Source organism: Hypanus sabinus, chromosome 1 (assembly GCF_030144855.1).
Source record: "Hypanus sabinus isolate sHypSab1 chromosome 1, sHypSab1.hap1, whole genome shotgun sequence".
Taxonomy (NCBI): domain Eukaryota; kingdom Metazoa; phylum Chordata; class Chondrichthyes; order Myliobatiformes; family Dasyatidae; genus Hypanus; species Hypanus sabinus.
In genome coordinates, this window is record NC_082706.1 from 177,948,455 (window position 1) to 177,972,422 (window position 23,968).

Consider the following 23,968-nt stretch of genomic DNA (forward strand, 5'->3'; position numbering starts at 1 on the left):
TTATAATTCCATCTTCTAAGCTCATCACCTTTACACATAATACTACTAGCATTAAAATACATACACTTCAAACTATCTGTCCCGTATCTTTTGCTCCCACCTGTTTTTACTGGCCCTGACATCTACCATCCTCTCCATCCCTCCACTTTCTGATCTGGTGCTCTGGATCCCATTCCCCTGCAAACTAGTTTAACCCTTTCTGAGTAGTACTACCAACTTTACAGGCCAGGATATTGGTTCCTCTCTACAACCCATCCTTCTTGTACAGGTCACTGCCACCCCAGAAAAGGTTCCAAATATCCAAGAAACTGAAACCCTGTTCCCTGCATCAGTTCCTCACCCACTTATTCATCTGTATTATCATCCTCTTCCTGTCCTGACTAGCACATGGCACTGGGAGTATTACAGAGATTGGGCAATATCTCACTGCCTTTTCAATGAAGCCCTCTGTGATCCTAAATCAGAAGCCCTAAAAGCTGAAAAAATCCTTAAATTTAGTAATGGGCCAACCAACTCTGTACTGCTGATAACTATAATACCCCCCCCCCCCACCTTCTCTGCACCACAAAACAACCTATTTTTGTCTCTACTTAAAATTCTAATGAAAGGCCTTCAACCCAAAAAGCTAACACCTTTCCTCTGCAAAGATGCTGCTGCCTGATCTGCTGTTTCCAACAGTGTCTTTCATATCTTTATGGTTATTTTAAATAGCTTCATTATTTTAATTATCAGGCTAATGGTACAAATATAAAGCAGAATTTTAAGTGGAATTAAGCAGTTTCAATTGTGCTTTTCCTTTCATTTTCCCCTCCCTTACTAGAAGTATAAGCCTGCATTATGTAGTCCTTGATTTGCATGTATAGTCTTCTAGTTTAGAACCACCAGTACTGCTAGGCAGTACTGACACTTAATAGAATTATCCAGTGATTTAAAGAAAAACAAATTGTTAAATGCAATTCTTCCACAAATAACTTCATCTGGTCTTTTCAAGGTTAACGTAGTGCTAAAGTTGACACACTTGCCTCCATTACCAAATTACTCACTTAGCCTTTGTCAGTTTCCCCGTGGATACCAGCTGCTGAGGTATTATAAGGTAGAAGGAGTAGTTATTGCAATGACAACTGTAACAAAGTACACACAAGGTGCAAGATTCCTTTGTTCTGAATCAAGCTGCCCCTTTTCAACAGGTAAGAAAAATAATCAGTAGGAATTTAATAAAAACTTGTGTTTTAATGTGTTATTTTCATTTACTTATTTATGCTACTTAAAGATTTCAGTGAACACCGGCTGGTGTTCACTGAGATTCTTAACCTTTCACTTCGGCAGTCTGAGGTACCCCCCCTGTTTCAGGCAGGCTTCAATTATACCGGTACCTAAGAAGAATGTGGTAACATGTTTCAATGACTATTATCAGTAGCACTTACATCCACAGTGGGAGGTGGTGAGGAAACATATCAACAGGGAAACTGCTGAGCTTTTCAAGGCAGAGGTGGTGCAATATGCTTTATGATTAACTTTCCATTGCACACTAACTTGACAGTTCTATCCCAGTCCTCCTCACCCGACCTGTAATATCTAGTGATCAAGTGTCATCCAATTTTTTCTACTGTGGGAGTTTTCAGCCATCATCTTAGTAATAGTGTATATTCTGCCTCAGGCTTGTATAAGGCAGGCTCTAGACAAACAGAGTGACATAATCAACAGGCATGAAACAGCGCATCCTGATGCCTTCTCTATCATTTTGGGGGATTTTAACCAGGCCAACTTGAAAAGGTCCCTCAATTATCACTTCATGGAACTAGAGGAGCCAACACACTGGACCAGTGTCACTCTACCATCAAGAAGGCTTACCATCTCATCCCTCACCCACGCTGATCACCTGACTACTTCTACTCCCTGAATATAGGCAGAGACTGAAGTCTGCAGCACCAGTAGAGAAGACCAAGAAGGTATGGGAAAAGGAGGCGAAGAAGTGCCTACAGGACTTCTTTAAGTCAGTGGACTGGACAGTGTACAGGGATTCATCTTTGAGTCTGAATGAGTATGCCACAGTTGTCATTGACTTCATTAAAGCCTGCTTGGATGAATATGTGTCTACGACAACTTGCTGTAATACCCGATTCAAATGCCATGGATGATCCAGGAGATTCATAGTCTGCTGAGGAGTTGATCCATGGCACTCTGGTCTGGTGATCCGGGACTATACAAGAAAGGCCAGGTAAAACTTACGGAGTGCTATCCCAAGAGCAAAAGAACAATTCTGATTGAGGTTAGAAGTGGAATCTGATGCACGTCAATTTTGGCAGGGTTTACGGGCCATTAGTTCCTACAAAGTAAAGCCTAGCATCGCTCCCAGATGAGCTCAACGCCTTTAATGCACACTTTCAAAAGGAGAGTAAAACTACAGCTATGAGGATCCCTGCAGTATCTGGTGACCTTGTGATCTCTGTCTCGGAGATTAACATCAGAACGTCTTTCAAGAGTATGAACCATTGTAATACATCAGGCCCCGATGGCATACTTGGTAGGGCTCTGAAAACCTGTGCCAACCAACTGGCAGGTATGTTCAAAGACATTTTCAGTCTCTCATTGCTACAGTCGGAAGTTCCTAACTGCTTCAAAAAAGGCAATAATCATAAAAGTGCCCAAGAAGAGCAGGGTGAGCTGCTTTATTGACTATCACTAATACTCATGTCAGGCTGCTGTTTATTGACTACAGCTCAGTGTTTAACACAATCATTCCTACAGTTCTGATTAAAAAGTTCCAAAATCTGGGCCTCTGTACCTCCCTCTGCAACTGGATCCTCGACTTCCTCACCAGAAGACCTTAGTCTGTGTGAATCAGAAATAACATCTTCACCTCACTGATGATCAACGCTGGCACACCTCAAGGATGTGTGCCTATCTCACTGCTCTCCTCTCTCTACACCCATGACTGTGTGGCTAGGCGCTGCTCAAATGCTATCTATAAATTTGTTGATGACACAACTATTGTTGGCAGAATTTCAGATGGTGACAAGGAGGTGTACAGGAGTGTGTATATCAGCTAGCTGAGTGAAGTCACAGCATCAACCTTGCACTCAACATCACTAAGACCAAAGAATCGATTATGGAGAAAGGGTAAGATGTTAGCACACACGCCAGTCATTAATGAGGGATCAATAGTGGAAAATCTGAGCAGTTTCAAGTTCCTGAGTGTCAACATCTCTAAGGATCTATCCTGGGCCAAGCATGTTGATGCAGTTATAAAGAAAGCATGACAATGGCTATGTTTCATTCAGATTTTGAGGAGGTTTGGTATGTCACTAAAGACATTCACAAATTCCTACATGTGTACCGTGGAGAGCAATCTAACTGGCTGCATCACCATCTGGTACGGGGGTGGGGGGGGGGGGGGTAACTGCAGGAAGTTTTGAATTCATTCAGCTTTATCATGGGCACTAGCCTATCCAGCTTCCAGGACGTATTCAAGGAGTGAAGCCTCAAAAAGGCTGCATTCATCATCAAGGACCCCCATTACCCAAGACATGCCCTTTTTTTGTTTTTAATATACTGTACATATATATACATACATGTATATACACACACTGTAAATTACAGTTTTGTATTATTATGTATTGCAATGTACTGCTGCTGCATAACAACAAATTTCACGACATATGCTGGTGATATTAAACCTGGTTCTTATTCTGATTCTGAACTTCTGCCCGAGAAGCGACTTGTTTCTTCTCCAGTTTGCCTACAACAGGTCCACAGCAGATGTCATCTAATTGGCACTTCACTCAATCTTGGAACATCTGGACAGCAGAGGTGCATATATCAGGATGCTATTTATCGACTAGACCTCAGCATTCAATATCATCATCCCCTCAAAACTATTCAATAAATTTCAAGACCTCCTTGTACAATTGGATCCTCGATTTCTTTGCTTCTAGTTCCCAGTCAGTCTGGATTGGCAACAACATCTCCTCCACAATCCCATCAGCACAGGTGCACACAAGGCTGTGTGCTTAGTCCCCTGCTCTACTCGCTTTACACTTATGACTGTGTAGCTAAGCACAGCTCCAATACCATATTCAAGTTTGCAGACAACATCACTGTCGTAAGCCAAATCAAAGGTGGTGATGAATCAGCATATAGGAGGGAGATTGAAAATCTGGCCATGTGGTGCCATAACAACAACCTTTTAGTCAATGTCATCAAGACCAAAGAGATAGTTATTGACTTCAGGAGGAGGAAACCAGAGGTCCATGAGCCAGTCCTCATCAGAGGTGGAGAGAGTCAGCAACTTTAACTTTAACTTCCTTGGTGTTATTGTTTATGTGGTGGGCCCAGCACGTAAGTGCAATTATGAAGAAAGCATGGCAGCATCTCTACTTCCTTAGGAGTTAGCAAAGATTCGGCATGACACCTAAAACTTTGACCAACATCTATAGCGGAGAGTATATTGACTGGCTGCATCACAGCCCGGAAACACCAATGCCCTTGAACAGAAAATCCCACAAAAATAGTGGATATGGCCCAGTGCATCGTGGATAAAGCCTTCCCCACCATTGAGCATATCTACATGAAATACTGTGATAATAAATTTACTTTGTACTTTGAACTTTACTACATAATTCTAATTATAACAACTTGTTAAGTGGAGCATGATTCTAGAAATATTGAAATTAAACATTAATAAATTTTATAAGCTTTATAAATAGCTTATGGAGTTTATTCTTGGTGTTTTATTTGTGCAAGCATTCTTAACCTTCCTTGGTTTTAAATTTTGTTTAACTTGCCAGATAAGTTGATGACATATATTACCATTGCCATGCTCTGAATGTACCACTCTTTAGACAACTTTAGAATATAATGTATATTTGTAAAATGCTTATCACATCCTTAATCAGTCATAGTTAATATACAACCTTTTATTTTGAGACATTACTGGAATGAGTGTCATAAGATGCTACAAGCAACAAAATACATAATTTCAAAGGGATTGATTAATTTTTTTTAAATGCCAGGATCTTTTATCTTTAATACATTAGTTACCTCTAATCCAATCTGATATTTGAATAAATAAATTTAAGCAGCCAGTCCTACTAAGATAATCTATTAGTACATAATTTTGATCTAAGATTGCTGAAACATCGTGCATTAATATGGCTCCTGATTTAGTAAATGTATTTTGCACTAATGTTAAGAACTGACTAAAATCAACTCTGAGTTCTGAAAGGGTATTGAATTAAAAACATATAATGTCATTACATATACCAGGCTTTCGGTATATTCGGGTGCATACTGTAGGTGCTACAGAATCAGCAACTGTGCGAAAGGACTTTACTTGCACCTTGTGTAACTCTCCACTCAAGGAAGATGTGAAATTCAGAGTGCTGGGTGGTATGTACATAATTCAATATATTCCTAATTTCTTTCTGCATAAAATAATGACATTTTGAACATGTTAACTACTAAGAGGCAATTCTAAATCAACAGTGAAAGACTTTTAGTGTGTGAGGATGAAGGAAGGAACTTCTGTAAAATCTCTGCTTAATGGATATTGGAATTAAAATGCCAATTAATGTTTTATGTAATTAGCAACCAATGCCAAGCCACAATAATTAACTTTATTAGATCAAGGTTACAGTGAAAAGTAGAGCAAGTTTCCTTCCTTTTATTGCTCAGGAAAGCCTCTTTGTGGAGATGTGTGTATTGTCAGAGGGGGAATAGAAAGAACCAGTCCCAAATATTTTAACACTTTAAAAAAAGTCTGTTTATCCTGATCATTTAATCTGATCACTGGGATGGTTTTAATGTATAAAAAAGGAAGAAGGATTATGAAAAAATTAGTGGAGGAAAAGTGTAATTTAAAACACCACCTAAAATGTTCATTTATGATTTGTCACCTTCTGTTATTTTCCTACTTAACCACCACCATATTGTTTCTATTATTCTGAACAAAAAAGTAGAGCCCTTGGTTCAGAATTTGTGTGTCACACTTGTCTGTAAAGGAGGTAATACTGAGTCAGAAGTTCAATGCAAGGTCAAACAGGATTGCAGGTTATTTGGTTCAACCTGAGATAGAAGCCAAGAAAAAATTAGGTCGGGTGGTACAAGTATAGAGTTTCTCTGGGGTTTAATCTGAAAGCACTTGATAGCAGTGTGGAATGTTATTTTTACGTATATAATGTTTTTATTAGCTTAAAGTTTGTAAATTAAATGTTGGAATGGAAAAACAATTTTTTGTTACTTTCAGATGTGTTTTTAAAATATAATACATGTTATTTGTTCTGCAATAAAGTTTTTATTATAAAAACACTGCTTCATTGTCAGTTATGGAACTTGGGTGGGTAGGAAAATATTTGAAATTAGTTACATTTTTGAAATGGGGAAGGAGTTTCTGAAGCAATGAAGGCAATGTGAAGTAACTGAAGACTATGATAGTGTTAAAAAGCAAGTCGTTTTAAGGTAAAAGCAGAATTCTTTTACTGGATAATGCTGAAAAATGCAGAAATTCCAAACCTGATGGTTAAGGTTGGGTGTGGTTTCCTGCTGCATGGCATTGTGTTACAATGCTGGTGCAGGACAACTAAACACATTATTAATGATAATGAATTCTTTATTATTTTTCTTCAGGAAAGGTGTGCAGATTAGACAGACTAATACTATATCATAAAATTACTGAAAAATATACAAATGAATTACAGAATGCTTAACTATAAATTTACAAATATATCTGTTCATTCTACAGGAACGGAGTGAAGTCAGTGAGGCTCTCAAGACTCTTCTTACCATTTAGTTTGTTTTGGCTGATTTGTATCACAGATCCAATTCTTTTCTTTTGAATGCCCTACATGACTTGATAGCCTCACCTAACAAAATCTATGAAATTAAGTTTTGAAATATCACATTCTCCTTTTTTGGGGGGAGAGATCTAAATTCTGTTTTTCAAAAGTGTACTTTGTTTAAAGTTTTATAAGTTTTTTAAGTCCTTAAATAAATTATAATGCCCTGAAAGAACTGATATAAATTTCCATAAAATATAACTATGTTTGCTCAACTTTATTTATATGTTTTCAAGACAAACAGCTTGTTGAAATGATTGATGCAGCTGCCCTTGATGTTATTAAAGGAAATCCAGTCAACAAGCCATGTTCCAGGTATCAGTCTTTCACTGTGTTTTTAAGGGGTAAGTTAGCTTTCTTATTTGCAACACGGCACTAAAATTTAAGATTTTTGTTTTATTGAAATGACAAGCAATACTCAAAGGTATTGCAAATATTGTGAATGTCTCTACAGGTAAATGTCATTTTGGTCAGCTATCTCTTAAAGTAAATACCATTTCATACCATTTTCACTCAATTTGTTGCTCTCCACTCAAATTGCTACACAGGATTTTGACTGATTCTTTATATTTAATGTCATTTACTGACAAATCTGTAAGCAATTTATACTCTGAAATAAAGGTAAAGGTAGCATTGTTTTGAAAATATTATGTAGCAGTTTTCCTTGTTTAACTGCAGTGCAGCCCTATATTTCATGCAAAGCGTACTTCAAAGGAATCTAGTTGTCAAAAGATGGACATTTAGTGGGTGACATAATCACAATCTATAATTAAGAACATATCACGTGTACTTTAAAGAATGGAAGAAGATACGACGGTTCTGTGGTTGTGATTCTTACAATCATTATCCAATAGGTTCTGCTGGAATCTTTCCTTTCCAAAAGGATAACATACAACACAATGGGCATCAGTAGCTATCTTGTACCTCTTAATAACTGTGGAGGATTATGGGAAACTCTTATCCTGTCTGTCCTTGTGTGCACTTCCAGAAGGATTTACTAGATAGCAATCAAGTGTGAATTAATTTACTGCTTCTCTAACTTGAGGCAAATTAGAGACATTTCTGCTAATGTAATTTTATGTTAAATCAGAGATTAAAAACCAAAATGTTACTTGCTGATTGTTAAGAATCAGTAACACTTCTGATTCTGCATTTTCCTCACTGAAACATTCCAGCATTCTGAGCTCCTCCTGCAAATGTGCCATCACCCTTGCCTGTGCAAGAAGGTCATAGTGGATAACTTTCCATTTATTAGGTTTGTGGAAAAGTGCATTTCCAGCCAACAAGGCAACTGATATTGAATACCATGCATTTGACATTTTATGTCCTGTCAGACATAGGACTCATAGAACATTAATCATTAATAACTTGCTAGAAAATTCTTAGCTGCTGTAGTTTATCAGTTTAAAAACTCCTGCTAAATTTGAGAAAAATATTAAATTCCCCTTTGATTCATATCAAAAATAATCTTCAGAAACATGCATACACAACATCACATTTATGATCAGCACACCAATGGCATAGTATACATTTGTAGCAACTCAGAAGGGTCAGTATAGGTACATTCCAAAGAAGAAGTAGTATTCTAAAGGCAGAATGATGCAACTGTGGCTGACAAGGGAAGTCAAAGCCAGCATAAAAGCAAAAGATTCATTTATTATCAAAGAATGTATAAATTATACAACCACTGACCCAACTTCTCCTCTTCGAATGGCTCACGCCACCTACATGGATTGTACAACACACCACCTTGGCTCATCCCGTAAACTCGCCTCACCATCGTTCGCCCCCTCACAGTTTGCGGTGATAATTTAATGCATTTTACCTCAGAAAATGTGTTTCTTGCCATTTGAAGTACCAGTGAGCTTGAATTACCTGATGGTAATGTGGTCACTTAGAATACTATCCACAGTACATCTGTAGAAATTTGCTAGAGTCTTTGGTGGTACAGAAGAGATGGTTTGCACTTGAACTGGAAGAAGACTAAAATCCTAGTGGGAAGGTTGCTGGTGCTGCACAGTGGGGTTTAAACTAGAATTGCAGGGAGATGGGAACCACAGTGCCAAAACAGTTAGTGGAGAGATGTGGAGACAGATGTTGTTAAGACCTTACACAAGGTCAGAAACCAAAAGATTGAGTATAGGGTGACTAATGTATTGAGCTGTGTATGTTTCAATGTAAGAATATTGTAAAAGGCAGATGAGCTCAGTGCATGGATCAACGCTTGAAACTATGATATTGTAGACATTAGTGCAACAGGCAAGGCTGGACTGGCAGCTCAATATTCCATTTTAGATGTGACAGAGCAGGAGGGATTAAAGGAGGAGTGATGGCATGACTTGTCAGGGAAAATGTCATGGCAGTGCTCAGTCAGTACAGGCTGGAGAATTTGTCACATAAGGTTATGGGCAGAAATGAAAGATAAGAAGGGTTTGACCACATTGATGGGGCAATATTACAGACTACCCAACAGTCCAAAGGACTTGGAGGAACAAATTTTCAGAGAGATTGCAGAATGTTGCATTAAGTATAAGGTTGTGATAGTAGGTGATTTTAACATTCCACATATTACATAGAACATAGAAATATACAGCATATTACAGGCCCTTTGGCCCACAATGTTGTGCTGACCATGTAATCCCTAGAAATTGCCTAGAATTTCCCTAGCGCATAGCTCTCTATTTTTCTAAACTCCATGTACCTATCTAAGGCTCTTAAAAGACCCTATTGTATCCGCTTCCACCACTGCCGCTGACAGTGCATCCCACGCACCCACCACTCTCTGTGTGAAAAACTTGCCCCTGACATCTCCTCTATACCCACTTCCAAGCATCTTAAAACTGTGCCCTCTCATGTTAGCCATTTCAACCCTGGGAAAAAGCCTCCGACTATCACACGATCAATGCCTCTCATCATCTTATACACCTCTATAAGGTGTATCCTCTCATCCTCTGTCGCTCCAAGGAGAAAAGGCTAAGTTCAGTCAACCTATTCTCATAAGGTACGCCCTCCAATCCAGGCAACATCCTTGTAAATCTCATCTGTACTCTCTCTATACTAGCCACATACTTCCTGTAGTGAAGTGACCAGAACTGAACACAGTACTCCAAGTGGAGTCTGACCAAGGTCTTATATATTTGTAACATTACCTCATGGACTGGAACTCCTGTACTGTAAAAAGACTACATGGGATAGAGTTTGTCAAATGTGTTCAGGAAAGTTTCCTTAATCAGTACATATTAGTCCTGATCAGAGAGTGTGTGATAGTTGATCTGCTATTAGGGAATGAGACAGGGCAAGTGACAAAACTTTGTGTAAGGGAACACTTTGCATCTGGTGATCACAGTGCCACTAGTTTCAAAGTAAATAAGCAAAAAGATAGGTCTTGGCCACAGCATGAGATTCTAAATTGGAGAAAGGCCAATTTTGATGGTATCAGAAATGATCTGGCAGTGTAGATTGGAACAGGCTATTTTCTGGTAAAAGTATACTAAGAGTGATGCCTTCAAAAGTGCAATTTTGAGAGTACAAAGCTTGTATGTGCCTGTCAGAATGAAAGGTAAGGATAGCAGGTGTCAGTAACCTTGGTTTTCAATAGATATTGAGGCCCTGGTTAGGAATTAAAAAGAGGTGCATAGTGGTATAGGCAGGTAGGAACAAATAGGGTGCCTATGGAGCATAAGAAATGCAAGTGAACACTTGAGAAATAAATCAGGAGGGCTAAAAGAAGGTATGAGGTTGCTCTACAGACAGGGTGAAGCATAATCCCAAGGGCTTCTACAGATATATTAAGAGCAAATGGATTGCAAGGGTCAAAATTGGTCCTCTGGAAGATCAGAAAGGTAACCCTGTGGAGCCAAAATAGATGGGGGAGATATTAAATGAATATTTTGTAACTATATTTACTCACGAAATGGACTCATGTAGAAGTGAGGCAAAGCAGAATCAACTTCATAGACCCTATACAAAATACAGAGGAGGAGGTGTTTGCTGTCCCGAGGCAAATTAGGATGAATAAATCCCCAGGACTGATAAGATGTTCCATTAGACCCTGTGGCAGGCAAGTGCAGGAATTGCCAGGGCTCTAGCAGAAGTATTTAAATCATCCTTAGCAACAGTTGAGATACTAGAGGATTGGAAGACAGCCAATGTTGTTCAGCTGTTCAAGAAAGGCTTTAAATTAATCAGGAAATTATAGGCCGGTGAGCCTGACTTCAGTTGTGGGAAAGTTACTGGAAGGTATTCTGAGGGACTGGATCTATAAATATTTGGATAGACATAGACTGATTAACGATAGTCAGCATGGTTTCATGCATGGTAAGTCGTGTCTAACCAATCGTATAGTTTTTCAAGAAAGTTACCAGGAAATTTGATGAAGGTGAGGCAATGGATGTTGTCTACATAGACCTTAGTAAGACATTTGACCCAGTCCTGCATGGGAGGTTGGTCAAGAAATTTCAGTCACTTGGCATTCAAAATGAGGTAGTAAATTGGATTCGACGCTGGCTTTGAAAGAGAAGCCAGAGAGTGGTTTTCTGATTGGAAGCCTTTGATGAGTGGTGTGCTGCAGGGTTCGGTGCTGGGTTCATTGTTGTTTGCCATCTATTTCAATGATCTGGGTGATAATGTGGTTAACTGGATCAACAATTTTGCAAATGACACCACGATTGGGGGTGTGGTGGATAGCTGGGAAGGCTGTTGTGGGTTGCAGTAGAATCTGGGCCAGCTGGAAAAATAGCCTGAAAAATGGCATTTGGAATTTAATGCAGAGTAGTGTGAGGTCTTGCACATCGGTAGGACCATCCAGGGTAGGTTTTACATGGTGAACGGTAGGACATTGAGGAGTGTGGAAGAACAAGGGGATCTGGGAATACAGGTCCATAAATTTGTTGAAAGTGGCATTACAGGTACTTAGGGTTGTAAGGAAAGCTTTTGGCACATTGGCCTTCATAATTCTAAGTACTGAGTACGGGAGATGGGATTTTATGTTGAAGTTGTATAACATGTTGTTGAGGCCTAATTTGGAGTATTGTGTGCAGTTTTGGTCACCTACCTACAGGAATGATGGAAATAAATTTAAGAGAGTGTGGAGAAATTTTACAAAGAATTTGTTGAGTCTGGAAGACCTGAGTTATAAGGAGAAATTGAGAAGGTTAGGACTTTATTCCTTGGAATACAGAAGATTAAAAGGAAATTTGACAGAAATATAAAATTATGAGTGGTATAGATAAGGCAAATGCGAGGAGGCTTTTTCCACTGAGATTGGGTGGGACTACAACCAGAGGAACATGGGTGAAGGTGAAGGTGAAAAGTGAGAGTCATGAGAGTGTAGGATGAGCTGTCAGCACAGTGGTGCTTGCAAGCTCAATTTTAACATTTAAGAGGTTGTTTATGCACATGGATGGTAGGCATATGGAAGGCTATGGTCCTGCTGCAGGTCGATGGAAGTAGGCAGTTTAAATGGTTTGGCATGGACTAAATGGAACAAATGGCTGTACTTTTCTGTGATTCTATGACATACCCAACACCCTCAAACTCCTAAAGAAATATAGCTGCTGTCGTGCCTTCTTTGTAATTATCAATATATGTTGGGCCCAGGATAGATCTTCAGAGATATTGTCACCCAGGAACTTAAAACTGCTCAGCATTTCCACCGCTGATCCTTTGATGAGGACTGGTGTGTTTTCCATTCAATTCCTCTTCCTGAAGTCAACATTACTGATGTTGAGTGCAAGATTGTTGTTGCAATATCGCTCAACCAGCTGATCTATCTCACTCCTGTGCTCTTCCACATCACCACCTGAGATTCTGCCAACAATAGTTATGTCACCAGCAAATTTATGGATAGTGTTTGAGCTGTGCCTTGCAACATTGTCAGGGGTGTAGAAAGAGCACACCAGTGGGCTAAGCACACATCCTTGAGATACACTGGTGCTGATTGTCAATGAGATGTTGTTTCTAACCCAAACTGACTGTGGTCTCCTGATGAGGAAGTCAAGGATCCAGTTCCAGAGGGAGGTACAGAGGCCCAGGTTTGGAAGCTTGTTGATTAGTACTGATGACACTTAGTTAACATAAAATCACAATAAAAATAAACCCACCAATTTTCTTTACATGTAATTAGACAATTTTATACCTTACTGTTTATCTTCTTGAAATCAAGCGAAAAGAAATGTTTACCTGCACATCAATAATAACACAGGCCTCAAGAATCTAAAGTCATCATTGAAATACTCAGGATAGAATACTGATGTTCAGATTACTTAAATGTCCAAAATAAATGTTCTGCAAGAGGGCAAATTCTCCACGTCAGCAGTAGGTTCTTGTTCCTTGCCTGTTCAAAAGGTCCAAAGGTTCATTTATTATCAAAGAATACAACTCTGAAATTTTTCTTCTCCAGGTAGACATGAAACCAAGAAAGAAAAGAACAGCAGCATGATAATCAACTCCCAAATCCCTCCTCCATGCACAAAAATGAATAAAAATGGAACAGACACAAAAACCTCATCATTACTTCTTACTTGAGGGCAAGTTTTCTGAAGCACCAGTGGAAGTGGGTTGCATTACTTTTGGAACACCAATTGCTTGTGTGACCCTCAGGCTTGCCCTGCTCGTGTTTGTCTAGGGGAATCAGCCTTTGGGCCTGCCAAACTGGGTAATCACGTTTGTGTGGATGCTGTATATCCCCAGTTACAAACCCACAACACAAAACATCAGACAGTACACCATATGCAATTAAATGATAGACTTTATGAATCTTAATCTGAATATAGGTTTAGTAATGAAAATAAACAAAACAAAAAAAGGGCCCAAGTCAAAGTCCCCATTGAAGCTCACTCAGTAGTCATTCTTCCACCATCGATCTCCTCCGAACGTCACCAACCTTTGGACCCTCAGATCCCAGTCCACTCCATCTGGTTGTCTACCAGCTCTCTCCACATGTGTCTTTCCTCTTCATCTCTCCTCAACAAAAGACCGCAAAGACCCAGCCTCCAGACACACAAGAAAGAACGACATTTCCTCATTGGCTAACACCTGCATACCAATCCCCGTTATCTCCTAGCCATAACCCAAACATTGCTGCTACAGAGAAACCATTGCATCAGCAGTGAACATTACAGAGAAGCCATTACACTTGTGTTTGTACATAGGTAGAGCATATGTGGGAAGTTGTCCCTACATAATAGCTCTTTAAACCCGGCTCATAAATGTTTGAATATAAAGTGGCATGCAAAGGTTTGGGAACCCTGGTCAAAATTTCTGTTACTGTAAATAGTTAAGTGAGTATAAGATGAACTGATCTCCAAAAGTCATAAAGTTAAAGATGAAACATTCTTTTCAACATTTTAAGTAAGATGAGTGTATTATTTTTCTTTTGTACAATTTTAGAGTGGGGAAAAAAAGGAAAGGAGCACCTTGCAAAAGTTTGGGCACCCCAAGAGATTTGAGCTCTCAAATAACTTTTACCAAGGTCTCAGACCTTAATTAGCTTGTTAGGGCTATGGCTTGTTCACAGTCATCGTTAAGAGAGGCCAGGAGATGCAAATTCCAAAGCTTTTTAATACCCTGACTCCTCAAACCTTGTCCCAACAATCAACAGCCATGGACTCCTCTAAGCAGCTGCCTACCACTCTGAAAATTAAAATAAATGATGCCCACAAAGCAGGAGAAGGCTATAAGAAGATAGCAAAGTGTTTTCAGTAGCCGTTTCCTCAGTTCATAATGTAATTAAGAAATGGCAGTTAACAGAAATGGTGGAGGTCAAGTTGAGGTCTGGAAGACCAAGAAAACTTTCCAAGAGAACCACTTGTAGGATTGCTAGAAAGGCAAGTCAAAACCCCCGTTTGACTGCAAAAGACCTTCAGGAAAATTTAGCAGACTCTGGAGTGGTGGTGCACTGTTCTACTGTGCAGTGACACCTGCACAAATATGACCTTCATGGAAGAATCATCAGAAGAAAACCTTTCCTGCATTCTCACCACAAAATACAGCATCAGAAGTTTGCAAAGGAAAATCTAAACAAGCCTGGTGCATATTGGAAACAAGTCCTGTGGAATGATGAAGTTCAAATATAACTTTTTGGCCGCAATGAGCAAAGGATGTTTGGAGGAAAAAGGGTGCAGAATTTCAAGAAAAAAACCCATCTCTTACTGTTAAGCAAGGGGGTGGATCAATCATCCTTTGGGCTTATGTTGCAGCCAGTGGCACGGGGAACATTTCACTGGTAGAGGGAAGAACGAATTCAATTAAATACCAGCAAATTCTGGAAGCAAACATCACACCTTCTGTAAAAATGCTGAAGATGAAAAGAGGATGGCTTCTACAACGGGATAATGATCCTAAAACACCTCAAAATCCACAATGGACTACCTCAAGAGGTGCAAGCTGAAGGTTTTGTGATGGCCCTCACAGTCCCTCAACCTAAACATCATCAAAAATCTGTAGACCTCAAAAGGCCAGTGCGTGCAAAATGGCCCAAGAATCTCACAGAACTAGAAGCCTTTTGCAAGGAAGAATGGGTGAAAATCCCCCAAACAAGAATTGAAAGATTCTGAGCTGGCTACAGAAAGCATTTACAAGTTGTGATACTTGCCAAAGGGGTTGTTACTAAGTACTGACCACGCAGGGTGCCCAAACTTTTGCTTCGGGCTCTTTTCCTTTTTGGTTATTTTGAAACTGTAAAAGATGGGAAAAAAAATCTTGCTTAAAATATTAAAGAAATGTATCATCTTTAACTTTATGCCTTTTGGAAACAAGGTCATCATTTACTCGCTTAGCCATTCACAGTAACAGAAATTTTGACCAGGGGTGCCCAAACCTTTGCATACCACTGTATATAGGGGAGTGGGGTGGGATTGTCTTACAAGCGCGAAACTAATTCTGGAAAGTTTGAATGAGTCAGTCACATAATGTGTTATCTGTGTACACCTGGTTTCAGTACAAATGAATCAAGATCCTTTCTGCTGTTTTGTTGAAAAGTTTCTGGGGCTTACTTTTTCAAATGGCAATGCACAAATAGTTCTCATTTAAAGAGACAGTAAAGAGTTTGATACATTGACTGTGCTTGTTAATCTTTGAAACAAAATTGCTGAGGACTCCACTTTCAGTCTGACAATTCAAGTGACTGAAAGAGTTAATGCAAGACACTTCTTAATACTCAGAAATATTAAATACCCTTGGTCTGGTAGAACATGAAATTTTTCCTTTGATTATTTTGAGTAGTTGGTATTTGCAGACATTGATGAAATGTAGTCAGTCATTCCAAATACAGAAGTCTTTTACGCAATACTTGTGGAAGCTTCTACAAAACAACAACTAAAAATGTCGCTTTTGCTAATTTTATGCTGGGAAATAGTCACTTGTTATAGTAGTTACAGAATTTAAAGGACTGTTTCTCATTCTTGATAGTGATTTACTAAAAGTGAATGTTAGTGGATAAAAGTATGATTTTTCAGGATCAGCGACCAAAGGTTTGCTGATAGTGAATCATTTTGTGGCCAGTCTAGAACATTAATTCATGGGTACATGTCATAATTTGGTTTTATTACCATGAATCCTCTTATGGATGTGTTAACATAGTGTGAAAAGCCCATTGTTAAAGGTGAGTGAGCTCACAATCAGAAAGCCCTCTGGGTATTGTGGCAATGATTTTATATAAAATTATATTGTTTTCACTGCATATTAATGAATAATCAGCATTTGGGAGGAATTTGATAAGGACCTGATACAGTGACATAGTAAGCAGTAGTTTGTACCCTTTTGATTCTTCCACTTACAGTGGAGGAAATGTGATGTTATTTGTGTGATTTAGAGGGGATTATTTTTATTCCCAAAATTTAATAAACATGTTTGCCATCATTGATTACTTTGTCTGGCAACTTGGATAGCAGTTGTGAAGAAACTCATCTGATTTAGATAGACAGAAAGTGCTAAAATTTGTCTTACGAAATGTGTCCTTTGACTTCAGCATGTTTGATATAAACCATGTGTAATATGTAAAATAATATTGACATGTATATTTTTTGTTAAAGATGAACTCCCCAATAGAATGAAGATGGGTGATAGATACCATGTGACAGGAATTCCAACTCATGTATACAGTGGCTCACAGCTAGCTTTATGCATGGAAGCAAACAACATACAGCCCTGGTTACCAAATGGTAAAACTTCTGTTAATTAATAATATGTAAGGAAAATACTTTAATCATTAATTACATTAGAATAAGACAATGTGAAATATATTTTATAAGCAAAATAATATTTTTAAGTTTAGTTGACATGGTGTGACTGAATCCCGAATGCATTCCTTTCAAAGGAATGCAGTCCAAGTGAACTAATTTCAGTTGTGGTTAAGAGCATACTAAAAATGCTGCAGTCTCCTCAGAGTGCCTTAACACCTACTTGCAACATAAATGCCAAAGAGAGTAGTTGATCATTTCATGTATCATTGTAAACATGAATAGAGTTTCATACATTTATGTTCAAAATGTATGTGTAAGCCTCTGACTGCTACTTGGATGTCTTTCTTACCAACTTTCCTGACCACCCTGCTCCCAAACCACCTTGCAATGAAGTGGTTTCTCACCCTGCTTACTGAAGTGGGTATTACTCATTTGAGAATATTGACAGGATCTATAAGGTTACAGGTGGAACAAGGAAGATGATACTGAAAATTCCAATTGGCCCTTTCCTCTCTCACAACATCCATGTGTCCCAAGTTCCATGATGAAAAGCTTGATATTGAAAATGTGACAACAATTTCCATTCTAATCAGCAAGCTCCAAAATGTGGGCCTCTGTACCACCCTCTGCAAATGGATCTTTGACTTCCTCATGGGGAGACAACAGTCTGTGTGGTTTGGAAATAACATCTCCTCCTCGCTGACAATCAGCACTGTCTTACCTCAAGGTTGTGTGCTTAGCCCACTGCTCTACTCTCTCTACACAAGTGACTGTGTGGCTAGGCACAGCTTAAATGCCATCTATTCAAATGTTGCTGGTGACACAACTATTATTGGCAGAATTTCAGATGGTGACAAGGAGGTATATTGGAGTGAGATAGATCAGCTGGTTGGGTGGTGAAATCTGATATCAGACCAGGAAATGCCGGAAATACTCAGCAGATCAGACAGCATTGGTGGAAAGAAAATCAAAGTTAAATGTTTCATATTGAAGGCTGTATATCAGAACTGGGAAAGAGAGAAAACAAATTGGCTTTTAAGTTAAAGATAGGGTGCGGAAGAAATCAGAATAAGGTTATTATCACTGACATATATAGTGAAATTTGTTATTTTGTGACAGCTGTGCAAGGCATAAAAATTATTACGAAACTAAATAAATACTGCAAAAGGGTTTCTCAGATGATTTTCAGTATTCATTTTCAAAGGTTGTAAAGTGCCCAGAAGAAAGATTAAGTACTATTTCTTAAGTCTGTATTAGTCTCAGTGGATCACTTGCAAGTAGCCACCAATGGATATGTCAGAGCGGGATGTAGAATAGAAGTATCAGAAAACAGGATGATCAGGATAACCTCTATGGACTGAATGGAGGTACTCACAAAACCCAGTTTGAATTTGTCTCCCACACCCCCCACCCCCATGTAGAGGAGAACATGTTTTAATTATCTAGTGCAATACACTGGACATGAGGAAGACTGAATGAATCTCAAGTGAAACATTCTTTGGACCCTTAGATTATGGGAAGAGATTAGGTAAAAGAGCACATGTTGCATCACCTGCATTTGCACAGGAAAGTGTATATGAAGGGATATGGTTGGTGGTGATGGAACAGCAGACCAGAATTACAATTGCAGGAGAAGGAGAAGATGTTCCTGGTGGTTGAATTTGGTTGAAGAAGATAGAAATTATGAAGGATAATCCACTGAGTGCTGAGGTCAGTGAGGTAGAATGTGATAGTGGAATTTAACGTTTGCTTTAAAGTGCTAATGTCAGAAGAGTGGGAAATAGAGTGACTGTGTCAAGGGCTCTGTTGACTATGGTGAAGAGAAATCAATAATTAAAGGGAAAAGAAGATATGTTTATGGAATGAAGAAATTGGAAGAATTCAATGGAGGTAGTGTTTAAGTATAATTCAGATAGCTGTTGGAGTCAGTAGACTTGTAATCGATATTAACTGAAATGAAGACAGAAATGTCCAAAAAGGGAAAAGAGTCGGAGATAGACCATGTGAAAATAAGAGCTGAGGAGTAACAAATTAATGTTGAAATTACACTGCAAGGCAGAAACAAACAATATATGTCTGTGGACTAGTGAGAAGACAACACGGGATTTCATGTTATTTTTAGCAAGTGTAATAAGAATAGCAAACAGCATGTGTCCTGTGGTGAATTGCTATCTTTCCTTTCAGTTAGTCCTGACAAAGGGTCTCGGCCCGAAACGTCGACAGCGCTTCTCCCTATAGATGCTGCCTAGCCTGCTGTGTTCTACCAGCATTTTGTGTGTGTTGTGTCCTGTGGTTACTGCTAGGCTCCACCTCAATGCAACAGTATCAAAATTAGAAACAAACTAATTCAGTTCTTTTAGATCTTTAACAAACCTGACACCAATGTTCCCGATGATGGGGGGGGGGGGGGTGTAGAAGGATCTAGTGAATCATCAAGGCACAAGAAGAAACTAAGTTTAGACTCTGATCTGTGCCACATTATCTGATCATAGATGTACTATAGTAGAAGTGCAGCTTGGTAACAATGGAAGTGCTACAAAATAGTAAATGCTGAAAGTACACAGATCATTTCCTCTGAGGGAATGCTGCATTCCTGGCAGAAATGCTGTAATGCAGTGTTAGAAAAGCTTGGCTTGCTTCATACTGATCTAAGCTACTTTAAACGGGCTTGACACCAGTATAAAAATATTTGTTTTACATGCAAATGTAACAAAACTAATATTTTTTTTATTGTTCCATTGAAGATCCACCTTTCATCAATGACAGATTCAAATATCTACTGTCTGTCACAATGTCTTCACCCTGGAGATTTACAGCAGTTCTAGCTGATATCTTTGCCATACAGATTGTCCCTCCAGGCACTTATAACGTCCTTAAATTCAGCCTGCTGCTGAGTCTGGTTCAGACCTGCAATAACAAAAAGAAATCCACTGAACACTTAGATCTTCTAATTGCAACAAGTGATCCAGTAACAGTGGACAGGTACAGTGTTTAACTTATACTGTATAGTCTTTACATTCAAGAGGGTGTCCTCACTTAAAGTTACAGAAAACATGCAGCTACATGAACTGTTAGGATGACAAACAGTATATTAAGCTTTATTGCAAAAGAAGAATAAAAACATAGAAATATCTTGCTCCAATAATAGAGCCTTGGTAGGAATGAATCTGAAAATATTGTGTACTGGTCTGGTTTCCCTACATCACAAAAGTGGGAGTGGATTTATCAGATTGTTTCCTGGGAAGCTGTATTTGTCATGCAAGGAGAGATTATGTAAACTGAGTATTTATTTTCTTCTGTTTAGAATGCGCCATGCTCTCATTGAAAGACACAACATTTTTAAAGGCAAAAAGGGGTAGATATGGAGTTAATATTTTTCCTGGAACCATCTCAATATGAGGAGTCAGCAAATAAGAATATGCAGAAATTTCTTAAGCCAGAAGGTGGAAAATATTTAGAATTCTTTGTCCAAGAGCCTTTATTACTCAGGATATTCAGTCAGTCAGGTTTCATAGTTTTTTTTTAATTTTAAGGGAATCAAGGTTCAGTGCAGGAAAATTATGTTGAGGCAAAAGTTCAGCTATGACCTTACTGAATGTTGGAATGGGCAAGAAGAGGTAAATGTCAAATTCCTCTTCTTTTTTCTTAAGCCATTAAACCCAGGAAATTGGATAAATTTCGGTGAGGCCACCTCTTCATTTTCTATACCTCAGATAATAAAGGCCCATTCTAAGTCTCTCCTCAACACATTTCAGAAGCATTGATTGTGTTGCATCTTAGCAAATGTAGTTCCAAGGGCAAGGAGACAAAAACAGTACACAGTACCCCAATTGTTTTTCTTTCAATGCCTTGTACTACAGATTTCCTTACTGATAGACGCAAACTCCTCCTCTTCCCAAGTTATTAAATACCACACATTTTTCTAATTTGCTCTGCTGCTTGTGCTGTAACTCATACCAGGTCCCATCTCTCACCAGTACTGAGCTCATCAATCTATGTCAATTTCCAAATAATCAATATTGCAGTTATAAAATACACACTTGTTTTGAGATCCCTCATCCCCTATTATCCCTAATTTCTGGCAACCCTATGATGTTTGGTGATATTAGTGCTCCTCCATTTCTAGGCACTTGAATATATTTGATTTTAATTGTTCTGCTATGAATGGCTAAAACTTCAGCTCCAAGTCCTTGAGTTTTGAAATTAACTGCCAAACTTACGTAGTTACCTATATTGTTTTTGCTAAGAGGCAACTTAAGAACTTAGTAGTTTGACCATCTCTAGTCATGTACACATCATGTTTTCTGCAAGTAAATTCTTTTTGTAGCATATCTGACTGTTAGCTTCCTGTGATTCATGTACAAGGGAACACAAATCCTTCCTTAAAGCAATATTTAATATTGTTTCACTTAGCAAAAAGATCTTTAATTTACCAAAATAGATAATTTCTCTCATCCACTTCATCTACTATTTCTGTATGCCCTTTAACTTGTCGCCTCCTTTGTAGTCTCTTTGCTGAATCATCAACTTATTTTTCTGACTAATTTTATCCATCTTGAAAACCTGATGCTGTCAATTTACAGACTGTAAATAGCTGAAATCCAAGCACTGATGCACCACACTTCCCTTATTAGAATGTATTATCAATTAAATAATGTCTATATTTCTATTTTAATCTTTTGATAACTAATTCTAAATCCAAATTAGTATATTGGTACGAACTCCAAATTTTGTTGATAACCTATTGTATGGTATCTAAACATACTACTTATATACCAAGTATATCTACTTGTTTCCTTTTATCCATCCTTTTGATTATACACCTAAAACATTTTGGAGCCCTGCTATTTCCAGACTAAATTTCTGTCTTCTATTATAGATACAGACATATAACAGTATTAATGAGCTATACCTCTTCCCACTCTGTCACCTGTAAAAATGCTATTCCCTTTTCTCAGTTCCTTCGTGTCCGCTACATCTGTTCCTAGGAAGTGACTTTCTTTTCCAGAACATCAGAGATGTCCTCCTTCTTCAAAGAATGGGTTTTCCCTTCCTCCAACATTGATGCTGCCCTCTCCCACATCTCCTCTATTTCCCAAACATCAGCGTTCACCTCATTTTCCTGCTATCTTTAACAGTGAGAGTTCCTCTTAAATTGAATTGAATTTTGGTTTATTGTCATTTAGAAACCACAACTGCAATGCAGTTAAAAAATGAAACAATGTTCTTCTTGTCCTTACCTACCACCCCATGAGCCTCCACATCCAACACATCATTCCCCAAAGGAATCCTACCATCGAGTATATCTCTACCATCCCCCCCCCCCCACTTTCTGCAGGGATCATTCCCTTTGTGAATCCATTGTCCATTCGTTCCTCCTTCCTTCCGCGCTAATCTCCCTCCTGGCATATTACTGCAGACAGCCAAAGTGCTACTCCTGCCCATTCACCTCCTCCTTTACCTCCATTCAGGGCCGCAGGCAGTCCTTCCAGGTGAGGCTGCACTTCACCTACAAATCTGCTGGGGTTGTCTATTGTGTCTGATGCTCTCGATGCAACCTCCTCTACTTTGGTAAGACCCATTGTAAATTGGGTCATCAAGCATCTCCACTTCATCTGCCGAAAGTAGAACTTCCTGGTGGCCAGTCATTTTAATTGCAATTCCCATTCCAACACGTTTGTGTATGGCCTTCTCTTGGGCCACAATGAGGCTACCTTCAGTGTGGAGGAGTAACATCTATATTCTCTCTGGGTAACTTCCGATCTGATGACATAAATATCGATTTGTCCTTCCAGCTTAAAAAAAATCCTTCCTCACCTCTTCTGTTCCCTATTTTGACCTCTTACCTGTTCTTACTTGTCTATCATCCCCCCTAGGTCCCCTCCTTCTTCCCTTTCTTCTATGGTTCATTCTCCTCTATCAGATTCCTTCATCCCTTTTACCTTTCCTACCCACCTAGCTTCACCTATCATCTTCTAGTTATCCTCCTTCCCCTCCCCCACTTTTTATTCTGGCATCTTCCCTCTTTCTTTCTAGTCCTGAAGAAGCATTTCAGCCCGAAGCATCAGCTGTTTATTAATTTCCATAGATGCTGCCTGACCTGCTGAGTTCCTCCAGCATTTTGTGTGTGTTGCATAAAATAATATTTTTGTTTTACCATTTCCTCATTTCCCATTATAATTTGTTGTTTCAAAATGTTGCAGATCTAAAATAAGGTGGAAGCTGATAGTTTCCTGATTGGTCAGGGCATCAAAGGACATGGTGTAAAGGCAGGTGTATGGGGTTCAGTGAGATCTGGGATCAGCCATGATGGAATGGTGGAGCAGACTGAATGACTTATTTCTGCTCTTATGTCATATGGTCTAAAATAAAAACAGATCAAGTTTCATTAATTAATCTTGGTGGCATCATTTGTATGGGAGAAACGTTTCAGCTTGATGTTGGTTTTCAAGTCATTCACCTGAAACTTTTAATTCTGTTTCTATCCTTATGGATACTGCTTGAAATGCTGAGTATCTTCGACTTTTTTTTGTGTGTTTTGCATCTGCTGTTGGATTATTATTGCTGTCACTTACCTTCCAGGAGTTCTTTTATTTTATTTAAAGATACAGCATGGAACAGGCCCTTCTGGCCAAATGAATTGCACCACCCAGAAACCCACTTACTTAATCCTAGCCTAATTACAGGTCAATTTACAATGACCAATTAACCTACTAGCATTTTTGGACTATGGGAGGAAAGTGGAGCACCAGGAGGAAACTCACATACACACACGGGAAGGATGTATAAACTTCATTACAGAGGACACTGGAATTGAACTAACTCCATTGCCCTTAGCTGTAATAGCATCGTGCTGCTACACTACCTAAACAAGTTCTGCAGTTCTAATGAACAGTCACTGACCTTTCACTTAACTTTGTTTCTGTTTAGATGCTGCTTGACGTGCTAACTATT

At 38.8% G+C, this 23,968-nt stretch overlaps 1 protein-coding gene across 1 annotated transcript in view; it reads left to right on the forward strand.

Moving 5' to 3' along the window:
• mcmdc2 (minichromosome maintenance domain containing 2) overlaps nucleotides 1-23,968 on the forward strand; it is a 55,732-nt gene that overhangs the window by 8,198 nt on the left and 23,566 nt on the right. The window contains exons 5-9 of the mRNA XM_059982163.1: nucleotides 992-1,187; nucleotides 5,266-5,388; nucleotides 7,070-7,177; nucleotides 16,865-16,975; nucleotides 19,741-19,996. Of these exons, the coding sequence (XP_059838146.1) occupies nucleotides 992-1,187; nucleotides 5,266-5,388; nucleotides 7,070-7,177; nucleotides 16,865-16,975; nucleotides 19,741-19,996 (794 nt within the window). The remainder of the gene's footprint in view (nucleotides 1-991; nucleotides 1,188-5,265; nucleotides 5,389-7,069; nucleotides 7,178-16,864; nucleotides 16,976-19,740; nucleotides 19,997-23,968) is intronic.